At 38.3% G+C, this 15,331-nt stretch overlaps 3 protein-coding genes across 4 annotated transcripts; 2 read left to right on the top strand and 1 right to left on the bottom strand.

The window, feature by feature from the left end:
- The first annotated feature begins 260 nt into the window (after nucleotides 1–260).
- Nucleotides 261–2,433, top strand: LOC103856067 (phosducin-like protein 3). Its single transcript, XM_009133143.3, has 4 exons — nucleotides 261–861; nucleotides 1,614–1,757; nucleotides 1,843–2,048; nucleotides 2,130–2,433. The coding sequence occupies exons 1-4, from the start codon at nucleotides 614–616 to the stop codon at nucleotides 2,300–2,302; spliced, it is 771 nt and encodes a 256-aa protein (XP_009131391.1). The 5' UTR covers nucleotides 261–613; the 3' UTR covers nucleotides 2,303–2,433.
- On the bottom strand, nucleotides 2,390–9,931 carry LOC103856068 (serine/threonine-protein phosphatase 6 regulatory ankyrin repeat subunit A). Of its 2 annotated transcripts, none has more exons than XM_009133144.3 (4): nucleotides 5,973–9,931; nucleotides 4,328–4,603; nucleotides 4,110–4,247; nucleotides 2,390–4,042 (listed from the first exon to the last, which is right to left on the bottom strand). In XM_009133144.3, exons 1-4 carry the CDS (start codon nucleotides 6,267–6,269, stop codon nucleotides 2,519–2,521), a joined length of 2,235 nt encoding a protein of 744 aa, XP_009131392.2. In that variant the 5' UTR covers nucleotides 6,270–9,931; the 3' UTR covers nucleotides 2,390–2,518. The 2 variants fall into 2 exon arrangements, with proteins under 2 accessions (XP_009131392.2, XP_009131394.2); XM_009133146.3 differs by lacking the exon at nucleotides 5,973–9,931 and adding an exon at nucleotides 5,325–5,577.
- Nucleotides 9,932–11,105: 1,174 nt separating this feature from the next.
- LOC103856066 (probable inactive leucine-rich repeat receptor-like protein kinase At3g03770) lies at nucleotides 11,106–15,112 on the top strand. Its single transcript, XM_033287254.1, has 6 exons — nucleotides 11,106–13,234; nucleotides 13,317–13,450; nucleotides 13,811–14,054; nucleotides 14,125–14,336; nucleotides 14,407–14,547; nucleotides 14,622–15,112. Exons 1-6 carry the CDS (start codon nucleotides 11,905–11,907, stop codon nucleotides 14,844–14,846), a joined length of 2,286 nt encoding a protein of 761 aa, XP_033143145.1. The 5' UTR covers nucleotides 11,106–11,904; the 3' UTR covers nucleotides 14,847–15,112.
- Nucleotides 15,113–15,331: the final 219 nt, after the last annotated feature.

Raw genomic sequence — 15,331 nt, 5'->3', positions numbered from 1 at the left:
TCCAACCAAAGTTCGAATCAGAGAAGGTGGCCACTTTTTAAAATTTTGCTTCCAATCTAATATTTTATACTTTATAGGACCGGCTCTGGCCAGCAGATTGTTTAATTATCTCTAGATCTTCTCATAACTTTTATATTTTGTATAGATTAATAAAAATAAAATTTAAAAAGTCTTTGATTGGACGTAATCCAAGTTGGATTATGGTAAGGCAGATAAAACCATTCAAGATAGAATCATTATTTTTTACAAAATTTTTAGTATAGTGGTAAAATTTTCGGTTATAATGTTTTCATATAAAAATACTTTTCATAATTTATAAAATAATAAATTTGTTTAAAAAAATTAGTTCTTAGTCCAAAAACCGATTGCTAACCGTGTTATAATCAGATATACTGTCGGACCGATATGAATCAGACAAGAAATAGCCGCATCGGTATTGGTCGGTACAGTAAAACCATTAGCGGGTCTGAGTAGTGAGTAGTGACCTTTACCACCGGCGACGAGATTGCGATTACAGAGTGTCAAAGCAATCTGCTTTTTTTACCTTTTTCTCTCAGATTCAAAGCTTCTCTTTAAACGGAGATTAGTTGAAGCTTCGTAAGTTGTGAAATCAATGGCGGATTATCATTTCGTGTACAAGGACGTCGAAGGAACGTCGACGCAATGGGACGATATCCAGCGGAAGCTGGGGAATCTCCCGGCGAAGGCTCCGGCTTTCAAACCTCCGGCGTATACTCCGGAACAAGACGAGTCTTCAGCTCCAAAGGACCAAGCTTGGTTCGATAAGAAAACAGAGGAGGAGCTCGAGGATCTTGAGGACGACAAAGATCTCGACGATGATCGCTTCCTCGAAGAATACAGGTTTGCAGATCGAATCAAACATTCTAATTTTATATTACCATCTTAGTTGAACCTAGTGAACGCTTTTGAAGAGAAAAAGACTAGAATAGCACCAAATCAAGTTTTTGTTCCCAAAGTAGCACTCAAGGCTAAAAGTCACAAAAATAGGTTTCATTAAAGAGGTAATATACACTTATACCCCTTGGGTTAATTAATCCAAACCTTAGGGTTTAGAGTTAAGGGGTGGGGTTTTGGAATTAGGGTTTAAAATTTTATAAAAAATAAATACTAAAATAAAAAATAAAAATTTTAAAAACAGTTTCAAAAAGTATTTTTAAATTATAAAAAGAAAATTTGAAAAAAAAAATAAAATAAAAAAATTTCAAAAAAAAAAATTTCAAAAAAAAATTATAAAAATTTCGAATCTGAAAACATATAATCTGGAACTATAAAAAAAATTTCTTTTTTTTAATTTTTTTATTTATTTTATTTTATTTTTATTTTTATTTTTATTTTTTTGTTTATTTATTTAATTTTAAACCAAGGGTATTAGGGATATTTTACCCTTTAATGAATGTCATTTTTGTGACTTTCTCCTTCTAGTGCTATTTTTGAGACATAAACTTCAAAAGGTGCTATTATTGACAATTGCCCGCTTTTGAATCCTCTGTTTTTCTGGATCAAGCTCTGTTTTTTAATGGATTTGTTTATGTTTTGGATATGAAACGCATCGTTTAGTAATGCCTGTCTATAATGTTTTGGTGCTTTGATAGGAAGAAGAGGTTGACAGAGCTGAGAGAAGCTGCTAAAGTTAAAAGGTATGGATCAGTGACTCCCATCTCAAGCTCTGATTTCATGCGGGAGGTTACACAAGCTTCTGCTGAAGACTGGGTTGTTGTATGTCTCTACAAAGATGGGTATGTTTTTTTTGTAATAGTCCTGGATCTTATTACATGCTTGAGACACTAACCTTTTTGTTCATTTACTTGTTTGATCTGGTAGTTTTGCGGAGTGTGGTTTGCTATTGGGTTGTTTGGACGAATTGTCTAGCAGATACCCGGCAACGAAGTTTGTTAAGATTATATCCACTGATTGTATTCCTAACTACCCTGATTGCAATCTTCCTACCTTGGTGGTGTACCGTCATGGTGCTGTTAAAGGAACACATGTTGGGTTGAAGAGTGTTGGCCGTAGGTGCACACCTGAGAGTAAGTTTGAAGCCTTCTTGTTGTTTGATGTTTGATTCGTCTGATCTAAATGATGTCTGAACATGTTTGTTGCTTTTGCAGGTGTAGCCTTAGTTTTGTGTCAGTCAGAGCCGGTTCTTAACGATGGTAAAAGTGGAGATGATGACTCCTCAAGGGAAGCTGTGATGGCTGGAGTTCGCAGACAGTTCATAGAACGAGTGGTGAAAGACCATGAAGATAAGGATAACGATGATGATGGTTACAATAGCGATTAGAAGCTTCTCTACTTATCTCTGTTGGTTATGCTTTTTGTCTTTTGTGACTGGTAAACAAAAGTGATGACTTCACTTGTGTTTTTTTTCTTTTTCAAATGAACCAATCTTCTTATTAAGCAAACCAACAACCATAGACACAAGCACACTACCTTCAAAACCTCTTTATCAAAACTTCTTTATATATACAAACACAACAAACTAATTCTGAGTCTGAGTTCACCCACAAATAGCCTCTCTTGTCACAAGTCTTATTCCCCTCACCCACATCTCTGCACCCACCAAGCCACCTTCACACACAAAATGAACTTCTTTGTTAGCCGTAGTCACCACCCGGAAAGTCCCTTCTTCCTCCCTCACCGCATCGCCTTTCCCCTTGCGGTTCTTCCTGAACCGTTGGCTCATCCCAATATCTACTTCCTTGCACACCACGTTTCTCTTTCCAGACTTCCCCCAGCTTAGTACTCCTGATTCCAACATCTTCAATCCCTTCACATGCTTCTTACCTTTCCCTCCCTTGGTGTGTTTCATCACACTACTTCCCTTTGCCACAAACCTTCGAGACAACTCGTTCCGAATCACCTTCTCAGCATCACCAACCGCGAGATCCAGCAACGTCTTCCCTCTCCCATTCTTAGCATTACAGTTTGCGCCACGGGAGATCAGGAACTCACACATCTTTCCATGTCCTTCTATAGCCGCAAGCATCAAAGGAGTGTAGCCATCTCCATCAGGGACGTCCAGACCGTATCCTTTCCCACTCAAAAGCTCCACCGCTTTGACGTCTCCGCGCCTTGCCGCACAGTGCAGAGCGTAGAACCCACCCGCCATGTTCCTGTTGTCCTTCTCCAGAGCAAACTCGAGCATCACTTTCTCGATCATGTCAAGATACCCGTTCTTCTCGGACAGAGAGACCACTGTCTCTCCGGATTTGCTGACCAGCTTCACGTCTGCGCCTGCGTAGACCAAGACTCTGAATGCTTCAACGTGGCCGTTCATCGCAGCTAGCATTGCAGCCGAGAAGCCTTCCTCGTCTTGATAATCTATAAAGACTCCTTGAGCCTTTACAAGCGTTTTGAGCGCCTCGGAGTCTCCTGCTTTAGCTACGTACAGCAACGGAGAGAACACTGAAGCGTTGCTTGAATATGGAACCACACCAAACCGGATCAGTTCAAGAACTACTCGTTCTAATCCGAGACACCACTTGCTTGACTCAGCAACCGAAACAACAGAGTGGCCAAACTTGTTCACTAAGCCGAAGTCAGCACCGGCGAGGGCTAGTACCTTTACGCACTCTGAATGTTTGCCTCTTGTTGAGATCAGCAGAGACGTGTCCTCATCACCAGTCTTTGAGTTTATATCGCAGCCAAAGCCAACAAGCTCTTGTATGATCTCCACTGATCCGTAACGTGCAGCAATATGAATCGGTCGGAGTTCAACCCCTCGTGAAGTTCTAATAGGAGTTTCTGGATCGGCACCACAGTTGAGGAGGACTCTGACGGCTGCCTGGCTACCGCAGAGGACGGCATGGTGGAGCAGAGTCCGACCGTTGTGAGGAGTGTTTGGAGATTGGACTTTGAGAAGTAGACGCAATATGTCACCGCTGGTTTCAAAGAATTCGACAGCACACCAGGTTAAAGGGTATGGCTCAGCCACTCCAGCTCCCACTCGGAACTCTTCTCCAGTGTTAGTGTCCCATGACCAAGCTCCAAGCCTCACCATGATATCTGTCTTCACACCAGCCTGTTGCAAAACATGTCTTTAGATACCTACTCTCCTTGCAAGGACATTGTGTTAAGAGCTTAAGTACCTGAAGTAGCAAGCGGACGGCAGAGACCTGTCTGTTGACAATGGCAGCGACAAGAGCTGTACAGTCCACATTTGTGTATAGAGAAGGTTTTGAAGATTGAAGGAGAAGCCTATCCGTTGAATCAGCATTTACACCGCACTGTAATGAATCAAGAACAAAAAAAAATCTGTAAGATGTCTATTGAACAACTCTGAACTGGTCAAGTATGATGAACTTACTTTGAGCAAGGTCTCTACAACGCCCACAAAACCTCTGCAACAAGCAGTGGCTAGAGCGTGCACAGCGACCTGAGGCCGGATAAGATCAGTTCCCATAAGCAGCTCAGCGAGCATGGGGCGTCCGTGATAGCTAGCTCCCATTAGAGCTTCCTCACAAGCCGGCTGAGAAGCACCCGCTTTGAGTAGAATTTGAAGCACCTCGAAATGACCTTCCCTTACAGCTACAGTAGTTGCAAATCCCCTGAAGAGCTTCTGGTTCACATCAGCTCCAATGTTCTGTGATATCACGTTGTAGTAAAAGTCAAATCACTGTAAATACTATACAGTAATTTTTAAAAGCCATACACTGATAAGTACTAAAAAAACAAGAGCCAGAAGAAGACAAAAAAAATACAGTGTATAATAGCAAGTCATGTGAATAATTGAAATGAATCTACAAGAACATGAGGGAACAACACTGACGCAAAAGGAACATGGCTTGGCTTGATCACAGATATGATGATGATATAAATGGAAAGAGAGGGAGTATGCGAATAAAGTATTCATGTACTTGAGATGCAGCCAATGACAAGTGACAGGACCATATGGGAGGGGCCTCAGGTTCTGTTTATGACACTAGCTACAACACTACTTGTCATACTAAATATCATCAGTTGCTTTCAAGAAACAATAGAATCAAATCATATCATTCAATTATCACAGCAGACAAAACAGTAAAGCTTTGAAACTATTTTGTCTCATAATATTCATCAACAAAGATCCAAGTTTTATACTTTTCCCCAGATTTTAGCTATAATTAACTTTGGGACTTTGGGATTAAGCAACTAATCACAAATCCAGCATTTATAATTAGAATTTCATAAAAAGCGCAAAAGATAAAGTTGTGTGACTCGAATCTTGATAATGATGCATGTCTAATAAGCAAATCTGACTCGCTTAAAGATGAAATCTTTCCGTATTTTCTATTTACGTTTTTAAGCATCTTGGAAGATCCTACCTAGTAACACCCCTCCCCAGTGAGAGTGAAGCTAGTCAACACACTATGAGTTTTTAAAACACTCGCACGGAATCCAATCCACGTTTTCTAAATTAAACAAAAACGGTTAGAGCTAAGCTAAGTATAAACAAATACAACTATACAAGTAATTTAATATGCGCAGATATCTATACTATTATTTGCGAAGTAAATTTTCGAAATCGAGCTCTCACATTAAAAGAGATAATTTTTATATATATTGTATTGTTATCTGAAAAAGTATTTTAGTGAAAATTTAAAATAGTGTACAAATAACTTTTCAAAAATTTATGAAAATGTTTAAGCCCGCTAAACACCTAGTTAATCAAAATTTGCAGAGAACAAGTTCTTTCGTATGAAAAGCAGAGATAATTTAACACGTCGGATCTAATTGATACAAAACTAAAAGCAGGGTCTAAAATTTAAATTTCGAAAAATAGGAAAAGTAAAGTAAAGTAAAACAGAGTAATAACAGTTTTTAACTCAACGAAAGAAAATGTTTTTTTTTTTCTGATTCAAATCAAAATGTAAATGCGAAACTGAAAGAAATAACGGCGAATCGTGTAATATTAACGGTCAACGCAAGTTACGTGTTTGATCGGTTTCAAAATCTTAAGCTAAAGACGTTACCAGTAAGCTCTTCACGAGAGTCACGTTTCCGAAATTAACGGCGAGGAACAGCGCCGTCACGTCGGTTTTGAATTCCTCGTACTCCACTCGGACATCGCTCGCCGATTCGTCGCGGAGCACGACCTCGCTCCTCCTCGTCTTCAAGCTGACGGCGCCGACGAAGTTCACGTCGACGAGCGGATCGGAGATGTAATCCGACGCCGTTTTGGTGTCTCCGTCGAGGATGGCGTCGAGAAGACGCTGTGATGTAACTGCCTCGTAATCCATGGGAACGATTTTACCGGAGAAAACCGTCATTGTCGGAGTTGAGATCGTTGCAGGTCGTTGACCGAATGCTAGAAGCTAACCAAAACGTCGTCGGTTTTGAGGATCGTGTTTTTGTTTTATTTTTTTAAACAGACGCGAGGCTCGAGAGAGGAAGAGAGGGGGATGACTTGAAAAGAAGTGAGCGCCAGGGATGTGGAAGAGTGTGGAGAATTTATTGAAACAGATTTTTTACAGCATTAACCGCGGTTAAAAATGAGGTAACCGTGGGTAACATAGTGCGTTGTCCCCACTTTATTTCAGTGTTAAAAAAAATCTAAACAGTTTAAAGGGGTGTTAGAGTAACAAATCCACTGTTATTAAAATATGAATTTTAAAAACTCATTTAAAATCTAATGATATTAAACTTGACATTTTATAAAGTACTATGAAATCTACTTTTATTGAAAATATTTTAAGTTGAAAATTTTTAAAGTTTTCAGGTGATTTTAGAGTGTTTGGTTGATATTCATTTGGTAATATTGTAGAGTAGTTTAACAAAAATCATTTTATTCTTTGCAATTCCTTAAAATCATCTAAAACTTTATTAAAAATCAAATCACCTCAAATTTTAGATTGAATACATCCCTTAAGACTTGATTGCAGACTTTGGAATAGGTTAATTCCGAATTATTTACACTTAAAATAAATAAAATATTTTTATGAACATGAATATTAACGAATATAGAATATTTAGAATAAAAAACAACTTAAATTATAAGTGTCAACCTTTTGGGTTGAAGTTGGTATGAAATCATCTAACTGATAATGATATATAATTCTATATAAATGCATAGAAACAATACTAGCTTTCTTACAATTGGCAGTTTTTTAAAAAATATTTCATGTCAAATTTAGGTAAATATTAGCTGGGAAAGAAGGCAGTAATGGAATGAAATTGGATTGTGGTACTTAAAGGAAAGTTAGATAGGACTGTTATGACATTGTTGAAATTTTGATAATACAGAAACTCATCAAATCGAAACAGTATTTACTTGTTTTGTTGATTTGTTCAATGAGTCCATACTCATTTGTTTACTCCTCCAGCTACAATCCCAGTCCAGCTAAATGTCTCAGGCTATGTTTTTTTGGTAGCTATCTATTTTATATTGTTTGGGTATTAAATTGCGATATTTGGCCATGTGTCTTTTGGCCTTATGCTAGATGCATCGCAGTGAATTAATGGTGTTTTTTTTTAATTATATGTGACATGCCAAAATAACCAATAGTTTTGTAATCAGATAAATATCTTCACAATTATTACTCTTCTTTTTTTGTCGTGGACGATGTGAATCGAGTAGAATACAGGTCATAGTAATAAAAACGCTGGGCGATTAAAATTAAATGCAAGAAGAGATATAGAAGTGATGTAAGTGAGATCTTTGGAGGATGCAAGGAATATCAAAGTGTGGTAGAGAGAGTTTTAGAGAAGTCGGTGGTATATATAGGATATAGAGGACCATACCTTCGTAATCGTACGTACGGCAAAGACCTTGAGGTTGACTCCTCATCAACCCTTAACAGTACTCACTCGTGCAATACGTCTATGTAGATATGGCTATTTTGCTTTACTCAATGCTGCTCAGTGCCCACAACTAGCTGTATCTGAATTGACGGCATGCCGCATGCTCGTATGAGCTCAACCAAATATTTTGTTAAATATTTTGGGATATGGTTTAAATTATGAAGGACCCTTGCATGAAAATGAGCTGACCAAAAGAACGTGATTCATCTAGTTTGGAGGTTCATGTCGCCGAAAAATCCCGTGATCCAGGCTGCCACGTGAAACTTACATGTTTGATTCCTTTTTTTAACAAGCGCAGTATTATATAATTGTGTAAAAAATGTCCAACTTCTTTTGGTTTACAAAACGCTATTCATCGAGACATCAAACACACATAAAATATATTCAGAATTCATATCATCACATTTTTCTTCTTAATTAAGAAAGTGTAAGCAAACAAAGGCAATTAATGGAAAAAGGATCAAGGTGGTAAAAGGAAAACAACTTGCACCCAACACATCTTAGGCCTTATGACCTTTTCAGTTTTGAATTTGAAAAAGATAACAGAAGACAAGCATGAATTGATTATACGTGTAATCAAATATTTCAAATTCATATTTGGGGCAGAGATTAAATATTTAATTAATTGGGTTGCTTCCATCTTAATGGTCCACGGCGCAAGCAAATATCATGTCTCTAATGATCTAAAGTTAATCTTCAAAAAGACATTTAGTCTTACCTTAAAGCAAAATGACTAATCCATTACCTTCACTACCCATGCGATAATCTCCAATCTATTGAAAATTGAGATCCGAATTTGTAAAAATGGGCCACATAATGTTCTCGTAATCACAGCAAAATGTATTGTTTAAGTTTTCTTTTGCTTTTGAGCATATATATGTGTTAATATTCAAAGTTGGTATGCTGCTCTAAAAAGCGATTATTCGTAGTACTGTTGCATACTTTGCTCACAATAAGACCAATTATGATCTTATCGAAAAAGTACTTTTCGTTTCATGAATTAAATTAACTACCGTGATAACTACCAACAAGATTAGCTTCCCTTTAGACGCCTAAACACACATTAAAATAAAAATAATTGCGCGGGGAACTTTTTTTTAATATCCGAAGCATTAAACAAAAGCCCGTTAAACATATAAGTGACGATAGTGGATCCGTGGGCCTGAGAATCTGAAACGACCCCGTTTGTTGTCGTTTTTAAGACGCCTGTTCAGTGATTTCGACGCTGGATTGTGTTCGTGCTTGAAGCTGATGGAAGAGTAGGCGGGAAGCTGAGAAGTGTTATGCATAATAGCTTGGTTTTGGACGAAGGAGCAAACAATATGGTAATTTTTTCGTTTTATTTCGTTAGACACATCTGTTTCTGTTGGTTTAGATGATGGGGATTTGTTGATAATGTTGTGCACTAAGGCTGAGCCAGAAATTGGGAGTTTTTGCTAGATGATCTCGGGGGTTCGTGAGGAACAGCAGTTTGTGAAAACTTTCTTTGGTCGTTGATGATCATCCCTTGCTCATTAAAAGACATGTTATTTACATTGATTCTCAATGTGTTTCTGTATTGTTTCAGCCAATGTCACAGGAAAAGGGATATATTGTGCGGAGTAGGTTGCCTGTGATGGTAATAAGCCTACTCCTTAAAGATGTCTGCTTCTTTATATAATAAGGTGTTCCTGTCTAATTTCTGATAATGATTTGTTCTCCGTTTTCATGCTAGATACCCATCAATACCCATGGAATTGGTCACAAGTAGTGTGCTCTCTACCCAATCCATTGTATATTTCGTGAGATAGAAGCGCACTTATTATTTATTACACTAGAAAGACTTGTCTTGATGGTTTTGTCTCATATGTATTATTTCTTTCAAGTTAAATGCATCATGATGTTGATCTTCTTCATCAACTCAAAATAACTATATGCACCTCCTGGTTATAATCACTACATTCACAAACCATAAAGAAAAGAGACCTCTTCGCCTCTCGAAGGTTTTGACTGAGGTACTTATTTCATCTAAGTAGCACAAGCATGGCTCTCTTTATGTAATTTACCAACACTTCACAATCTTCTATACACAGGTACACTCTTTTCCTCAATAATATATAAACAGTTGATCTCTTGATCATCTCATACTTGGAGTCCTGCTCGAATGACAAGAAACCAGAGCAGTGGCGGAGGCAAAATTTTATTTTAGAGGGGTCAATATGATAACAAATGTATTTTGCAAGGGTCAATAGGCTAAATTCACCAGATTTTTCTTTGAAAATACAAGTAAATTTTTGTTTTTGCAAAAATTGACATGGGTCAATTGACACCCCTCATAGCACACTGGCTCCGCCACTGAACCAGAGGACAGCTTATGAAAACATTGCCGAGGTTAGTCGTTTTTAATCCCTTTAGTTTGTAAACTTGTAAAATGCAATAAGCCCCGGATAATTAGTGAACAAACTCAGCAAACCCCAGACTCTCTTAGTCTCAAACAAATTGCCGATCTCGTCTTATCTTGTAAGATATTATTTAGTTCTCTAGACAACTAAGATAAGTTGGAGAGAAACTTGTTTGGTTTCTGGTTAGAATGTGATGTTGATGTTTTGATTGTTTATTCTCCAAAATCAAAAACCATCACTGGTCCCAAAAGAGTTGTCCTAATGTTAGATGTTGGTATCTTAATGTCCAGGTCTCTTCATCTCACATGCTCTGCCATTCCCATTCCATGGAGTCTTCTGGTTTGTCTTATCTTCCTTCTCTAAAGCTTCTTCTGTCTTGAACCTCAGTTTTGCAGTGTTAAGTCTCGTTTTGATACTAAAGCAGCACCAATACTAGAGCCTACGTTGTTCTCATCTTTTTGTTCTTTTTCATATATGAAAATGCTAAAAAACAGATTAGAGAAACAGCCAAAAAGTACGACTTTTTCATAATTACACATTTCACAATTTGATTCATAGTTTTCATAATGAAATACCAGATTGTTATTAGTATTTTTCAGAAGAAACAACTTAAAATTTTCATATTTTTTAATTGAGGCATGAGAGACAGAAAGTTAATTAATATGATGGTCCGGTCTTTGAGGGTCAGACCAGTGGGATCTACATGCGGGCCCCACTAAAGTGGGATTCAACCATTGTCTTTTTCTTCTCTCTTTAACCTTTAAACAAAGCCTAATCAGTACTACCTTTGCCTGAAAATACACACTTGACCCTTATAACCCTACAACTTCTGGTGTACAAATAATTTGTTTCTGGAAGAAAAACACACGTTACAACCTAAACATGGTCGTTGTAGATTAGGTCACTGATGAAATTATCTTACTAGATGTACTATTGTATGGAGTATTATGGTTAGGAATGATATTATCTACGGTCATATTTACACTTCTATGAAAGCTACTTCTACTGAACATTGTTCCGTTAAGCAAAAGCTTCTTTTTGTCATATATTTGGTATCGTATAAGAAGGGCAGTTCGGTGAATTAGCAAAAGACATGGAATCTAATCACACACATGTGTCACGGCATCTTCCATGATGCATGACTGCTTCCATGAGTCAGTCAACCAAAGTTCCACACTGCATTTTTACATATTATAATTAGTAAACATATTATCATCCATACAACAATCATACTTTATCTGATAGTACCAAATTTTAAATTCAAATTTATTTTTTCTCTTCTCTTGTTTAAAGTTAACATTGTTTTTTTTTTTTTTTTGAACAAAAAAGTTAACATTGTTTTATTACTGTTGTTTTACACTAAAGAGAAAGGTGAAACCAAGACCAAATTGCTCATTAAAGTAACAAACTTTCATCAAATTGAGTGCACATTTTTTTGTTTCTGGTGTGACCCACACTCTCAACTCACTCTTCCTTTCCTAAAGAGAAGAAGAAGATTCTTTGCAATCTCTTCTTTTTGTCAAAGTCTTCTCAGTTATAAAGATCACAGAAGCCACCATTAATGCTGTCTCACCTCTCTGTCTTTAATGTCCTTATCACCTTCTTCTCTTAGCTTCCCCCAACTTCTTTCTTGTGTCTATGTGTTAATCCGACAGCCAAACATTCTCATCCACGGTTCCTGCATTTATCTTCACTGAGTTAAGTTCACTCAAAGGCACTTTATATGGGTCTCTTTATCATGGCTCATTCAAAGGTCTTACCTTTACTCCTTCTCTCATGTCTCTTCTTCTTACAAAACACCCACCAGCTTCAAAACTCTCAGACCCAAGTCCTCTACCAGCTCAGAAAACACCTAGAGTTCCCCAAAGCTCTCGAGTCTTGGGGAAGCTACTACGGAGACTTATGCCAAATCCCTCCAACTCCCCACATGAGCATCTCCTGCGAAGGCAACTCCGTCACGGAGCTCAAAGTCATGGGAGACAAGCTTTCAAAACCAGCTGGTTCTATGTTCCATGGATCTTCACTCCCGAACCACACTCTCTCCAAAGCCTTCTTGATAGATTCTTTCGCCACGACGCTGACAAGGCTCACGAGCTTGAAGGCTCTCACCTTAGTCTCTCTAGGCATCTTCGGCGAGCTCCCAGGGAAGATCCACCGCTTGTGTTGGCTCGAGTCCTTGGATTTGAGTTCGAATTATCTCTTTGGTTCTCTCCCTCCTGATGTTTCAAGATTGGTTAGGCTTCGGAGTCTGGCGCTTGATGGAAACTACTTAAACGGCAGCGTTCCGGACGCGTTGAACTCGCTGAGTAATCTCACTGTTCTTGCTTTGTCACACAACGAGATGTCTGGTGAGTTACCTGATCTCAGTAAGTTAGATCATCTCCATATGCTGGATCTAAGAGAGAACCGGTTTGATTCTGAGCTGCCTTTGTTGCCTAAGAGTTTAGTTACTGTTCTGTTAAGTAAGAACTCATTCTCTGGAGAAGTTTCCAGATGTTTTGACGGTTTGTCTCAGCTTCAGCATCTTGACTTGTCGTTTAATCAACTTACTGGAGCTCCATCTCGGTTCTTGTTCTCATTGGCTAACATTAGTTACTTAGACTTGGCGTCTAACAAGCTCAGCGGGAAGCTACCGGTTGATCTGACCTGTGGAGGGAAACTTGGGTTTGTGGATTTGTCTAATAACAGATTGGTTGGGACGATTCCTAGTTGCTTGGGAGGCTCTTCTGGTGAGAGAGTTGTGAAACTCGGTGGGAACTGCTTATCTATAGATGGAGTTCATGATCAGCATCAGGAACTGTTATGTGAAGAGGGTGAAAGTAGGGGAAGAGAGCTGCAAGGTAGAAAGATTGGGACTTTAGTTGCTGTGGTTAGTGGAGCTGTTCTGGTTCTTGTTTTGGTTGCGTTTGGACTACTCATGTTATGCACAAAGCGCTGCTCGTGTTGTAGTTGTTGTGGTTCAAAAGAGAAGTCAGTGCAGCAAACTAGGCTTAAGGCTGTGACTGATAATAATACACAGACCAGTCTCTCCTCTCAAGTTCTTGCTAGTGCAAGTGAGTAGCTTTAACTCAAAATGTTAAAGGTTTTATTTTCCTGCTAGCAATTAATATCCTTGAGTGGTATGTTCTTGGCCAGGGCTAATCTCTCAAACAGCAAAGCTAAGTGCACAAGGTGTGCCCTCATGCAGGTCTTTCTCTTTTGAAGAGTTAAAGGAAGCCACAGATGATTTTGATTCATCACGTTTCTTAGGTGAAGGCTCCCTTGGAAAGGTATTCACTTAGGCTTGCGGTTTCGGTTAGTTTGGGTTACTCGGTTCAGTTCAGATAGTTCGGTTCAACATAAATCTTGCCGAATTCACATTCAGTTTTTGGTTAGTTCGGTTTTTGAAATTCCTACCAAAGCTTTTGATTTCAGTTAGATTTTGGTTTAATTTGTTAAAGTTTTGGATAAATTCGGTTCGGATAATTATGATTTCTTTTTTTTTTTAAATAACCCAACTTCTAACCAAAGTACCGAACTAACAGAAATTTTGGTTCGGTTCAGTTCAAAATCCCATGCTTAGTTCATCTAACGCAATGTCCTCATCATCGTCCATTTGCTTGACACTGCTTGTTTTGTTTTCTTTGCAGCTATACAGAGGAACGTTAGAAAATGGAAGTTCCGTAGCTATAAGATGTATGGTCTTATCAAAAAAGTTCTCAAGCCAAAGTATCAGAAGTCACTTAGATTGTCTGTCTAAGCTCAACCATCCTCATCTCCTTAGCTTCTTAGGCCACTGCACTCGAACAAACCTAGAGTACGATCCTACAGCCACCATACTCTACCTTGTATACGAGTACATGCCCAAAGGGACATATCGCACACATCTATCAGGTTCGTTTGACATACGTTTTAAACTTGAATCTATCTACTTTGAAACTGAATGTTGTTAGAATATTTGTAGAGTCTTGTCCGGAGAAGATCCTAACGTGGCCAGACAGGCTAGGGATTCTGATAGAGATAGCAAAGGCAGTTCATTTTCTTCACACTGGTGTAATACCTGGCTCCTTTAATAATCAGCTGAAGACGAACAATATTTTGCTTGACCAACACAAGATTGCTAAGCTTAGTGATTATGGAGTCACTGCGATCCTTGAAGAGAACGAAAAGCTTGAGGTTTGCTCTTTTCTATCTTAAGTTTGTATTCTCTTCTTTGATACTAATAAGTCAGGACTCAACTTTGCAGATAAAGTCAGAAGGACACAAGTCAAAGTATGACGTGGCTAAAAGAGAGGATGATGTGTACAACTTTGGATTCATACTTCTGGAATCTCTCGTAGGACCGTTGCCCACTACAAAAGGAGAGGACTTTCTTCTCAACGAAATGGTAAGACCTTGATCTTTGATCATTACGTTGAAACCAAGTTAGTTAATAGCTGTTACGTTTTTTTTTTTTTGCAGACGTCGTTTGGGAGCCAAGACGGTAGACAGAAGATAGTGAATCCAACGGTGCTAACAACGAGTTCTCAGGAGTCTTTAGCTATTGCCATCTCAATAGCCAACAAGTGCGTTTTGCTTGAACCTTCAGCAAGACCTTCCTTTGAAGATGTTCTCTGGAACTTACAGTACGCAGCTCAAATGCAGTCCGCCGCTGACGCTGAGCGCAAATCCGACACGTCCTCGTGAATCCGGAGAGTTGGTGATTGATAGTGTTTTGTTTTTGAAGTCTACAAAATGTAAATTATAGAAGTTCGGGTTTTCATGAAAAAAGTAAGTCTTTAGCGAGTAAAAATCATATTGAGTTTGTAGCTGGAGAATTTGACAATCTTCAAGAACAAGGTAACAGTGAGGTAGGAGAAATGTCCAATTCTGTACCATAACTACTATAGTTTCCATAATGTTAGAACATGCGCAGTAGAAGTTTAAAGGAAAGGATTACACGTTTTAAAAAAGCAAAAGCTATGTGCTCGGCTTGTTTCGCCTCTCCTGGGTGATACCCTTTCTCCTAAAGTTCATCACTGTAGTGTAGGCCCCACGACACGTAGTGACCCACGATTGATCAATTTTTTTTTTTTTTTTAAAAATCAAAAAAAAGGAAAAAAATTAATAATAAAAGATTAAGAAGATGATTCACTGATGCTCTTGCTCTTAGTTTCCAAGTCTCGTCTTTT

Source organism: Brassica rapa, chromosome A03 (genome assembly GCF_000309985.2).
Source record: "Brassica rapa cultivar Chiifu-401-42 chromosome A03, CAAS_Brap_v3.01, whole genome shotgun sequence".
Lineage (NCBI taxonomy): Eukaryota > Viridiplantae > Streptophyta > Magnoliopsida > Brassicales > Brassicaceae > Brassica > Brassica rapa.
Note: the sequence above shows the minus strand (reverse complement) of the source record. Positions and strands in the feature narration are given on the sequence as shown.

What these genes read in the sequence shown, in the direction of transcription:
- LOC103856066 (XM_033287254.1), top strand. Translation starts at nt 11,905, where the DNA reads ATGGGTCTCTTTATCATGGCTCATTCAAAGGTCTTACCTTTACTCCTT. An exon ending in TCAAGTTCTTGCTAGTGCAA is followed by an intron (nt 13,235 to 13,316) that starts GTGAGTAGCTTT and finishes GTTCTTGGCCAG; the next exon opens with GGCTAATCTCTCAAACAGCA. An exon ending in GTGAAGGCTCCCTTGGAAAG is followed by an intron (nt 13,451 to 13,810) that starts GTATTCACTTAG and finishes TTTTCTTTGCAG; the next exon opens with CTATACAGAGGAACGTTAGA.
- LOC103856068 (XM_009133144.3), bottom strand. Translation starts at nt 6,269, where the DNA reads ATGACGGTTTTCTCCGGTAAAATCGTTCCCATGGATTACGAGGCAGTT. An exon ending in CTCTCGTGAAGAGCTTACTG is followed by an intron (nt 4,604 to 5,972) that starts GTAACGTCTTTA and finishes GTGATATCACAG; the next exon opens with AACATTGGAGCTGATGTGAA. An exon ending in TTGTAGAGACCTTGCTCAAA is followed by an intron (nt 4,248 to 4,327) that starts GTAAGTTCATCA and finishes GATTCATTACAG; the next exon opens with TGCGGTGTAAATGCTGATTC.
- LOC103856067 (XM_009133143.3), top strand. Translation starts at nt 614, where the DNA reads ATGGCGGATTATCATTTCGTGTACAAGGACGTCGAAGGAACGTCGACG. An exon ending in CGCTTCCTCGAAGAATACAG is followed by an intron (nt 862 to 1,613) that starts GTTTGCAGATCG and finishes GTGCTTTGATAG; the next exon opens with GAAGAAGAGGTTGACAGAGC. An exon ending in CCGTAGGTGCACACCTGAGA is followed by an intron (nt 2,049 to 2,129) that starts GTAAGTTTGAAG and finishes TTGCTTTTGCAG; the next exon opens with GTGTAGCCTTAGTTTTGTGT.